Raw genomic sequence first — 311 nt, 5'->3', positions numbered from 1 at the left:
CTCTCTCTCTCTCTCTCACTTCCTCCTCTCTCCTTTCCCCACTCTCCTTTCCCCTCTACTCTCACTTCCCCCTCTCTCCTTCCCCCACTCTCTCTCACTTCCTCCTCTCTCCTTCCCACCACTCTCTCTCATTTCCCCTCTCTCCTTCCCACCACTCTCTCTCTCACTTCCCCTCTCTCCTTCCCCCACTCTCTCTCTCACTTCCCCCTCTCACCTTCCCACCACTCTCTCTCACTTCCCCCTCTCTCCTTCCCTGATTATTACACCTATGATTATTACACCTATGATTATTACACCTATGATTATTACAC

The 311-nt window shown here is 51.4% G+C and overlaps 1 protein-coding gene across 1 annotated transcript; it reads left to right on the top strand.

Moving 5' to 3' along the window:
* Positions 1–127: 127 nt before the first annotated feature.
* Positions 128–304, top strand: LOC106820629 (the record flags this gene model as incomplete). Its single annotated transcript, XM_014825134.1, has 2 exons — positions 128–172; positions 233–304. Coding segments are annotated over 2 exons (117 nt in total), but the record flags the coding sequence as incomplete, so codon positions are not given.
* Between the last annotated feature and the right edge of the window lie 7 nt (positions 305–311).

Source organism: Priapulus caudatus, unplaced genomic scaffold (assembly GCF_000485595.1).
Source record: "Priapulus caudatus unplaced genomic scaffold, Priapulus_caudatus-5.0.1 Scaffold38225, whole genome shotgun sequence".
NCBI lineage: Eukaryota > Metazoa > Priapulida > Priapulimorpha > Priapulimorphida > Priapulidae > Priapulus > Priapulus caudatus.
This window is presented reverse-complemented; position numbering and strand designations above follow the sequence as displayed.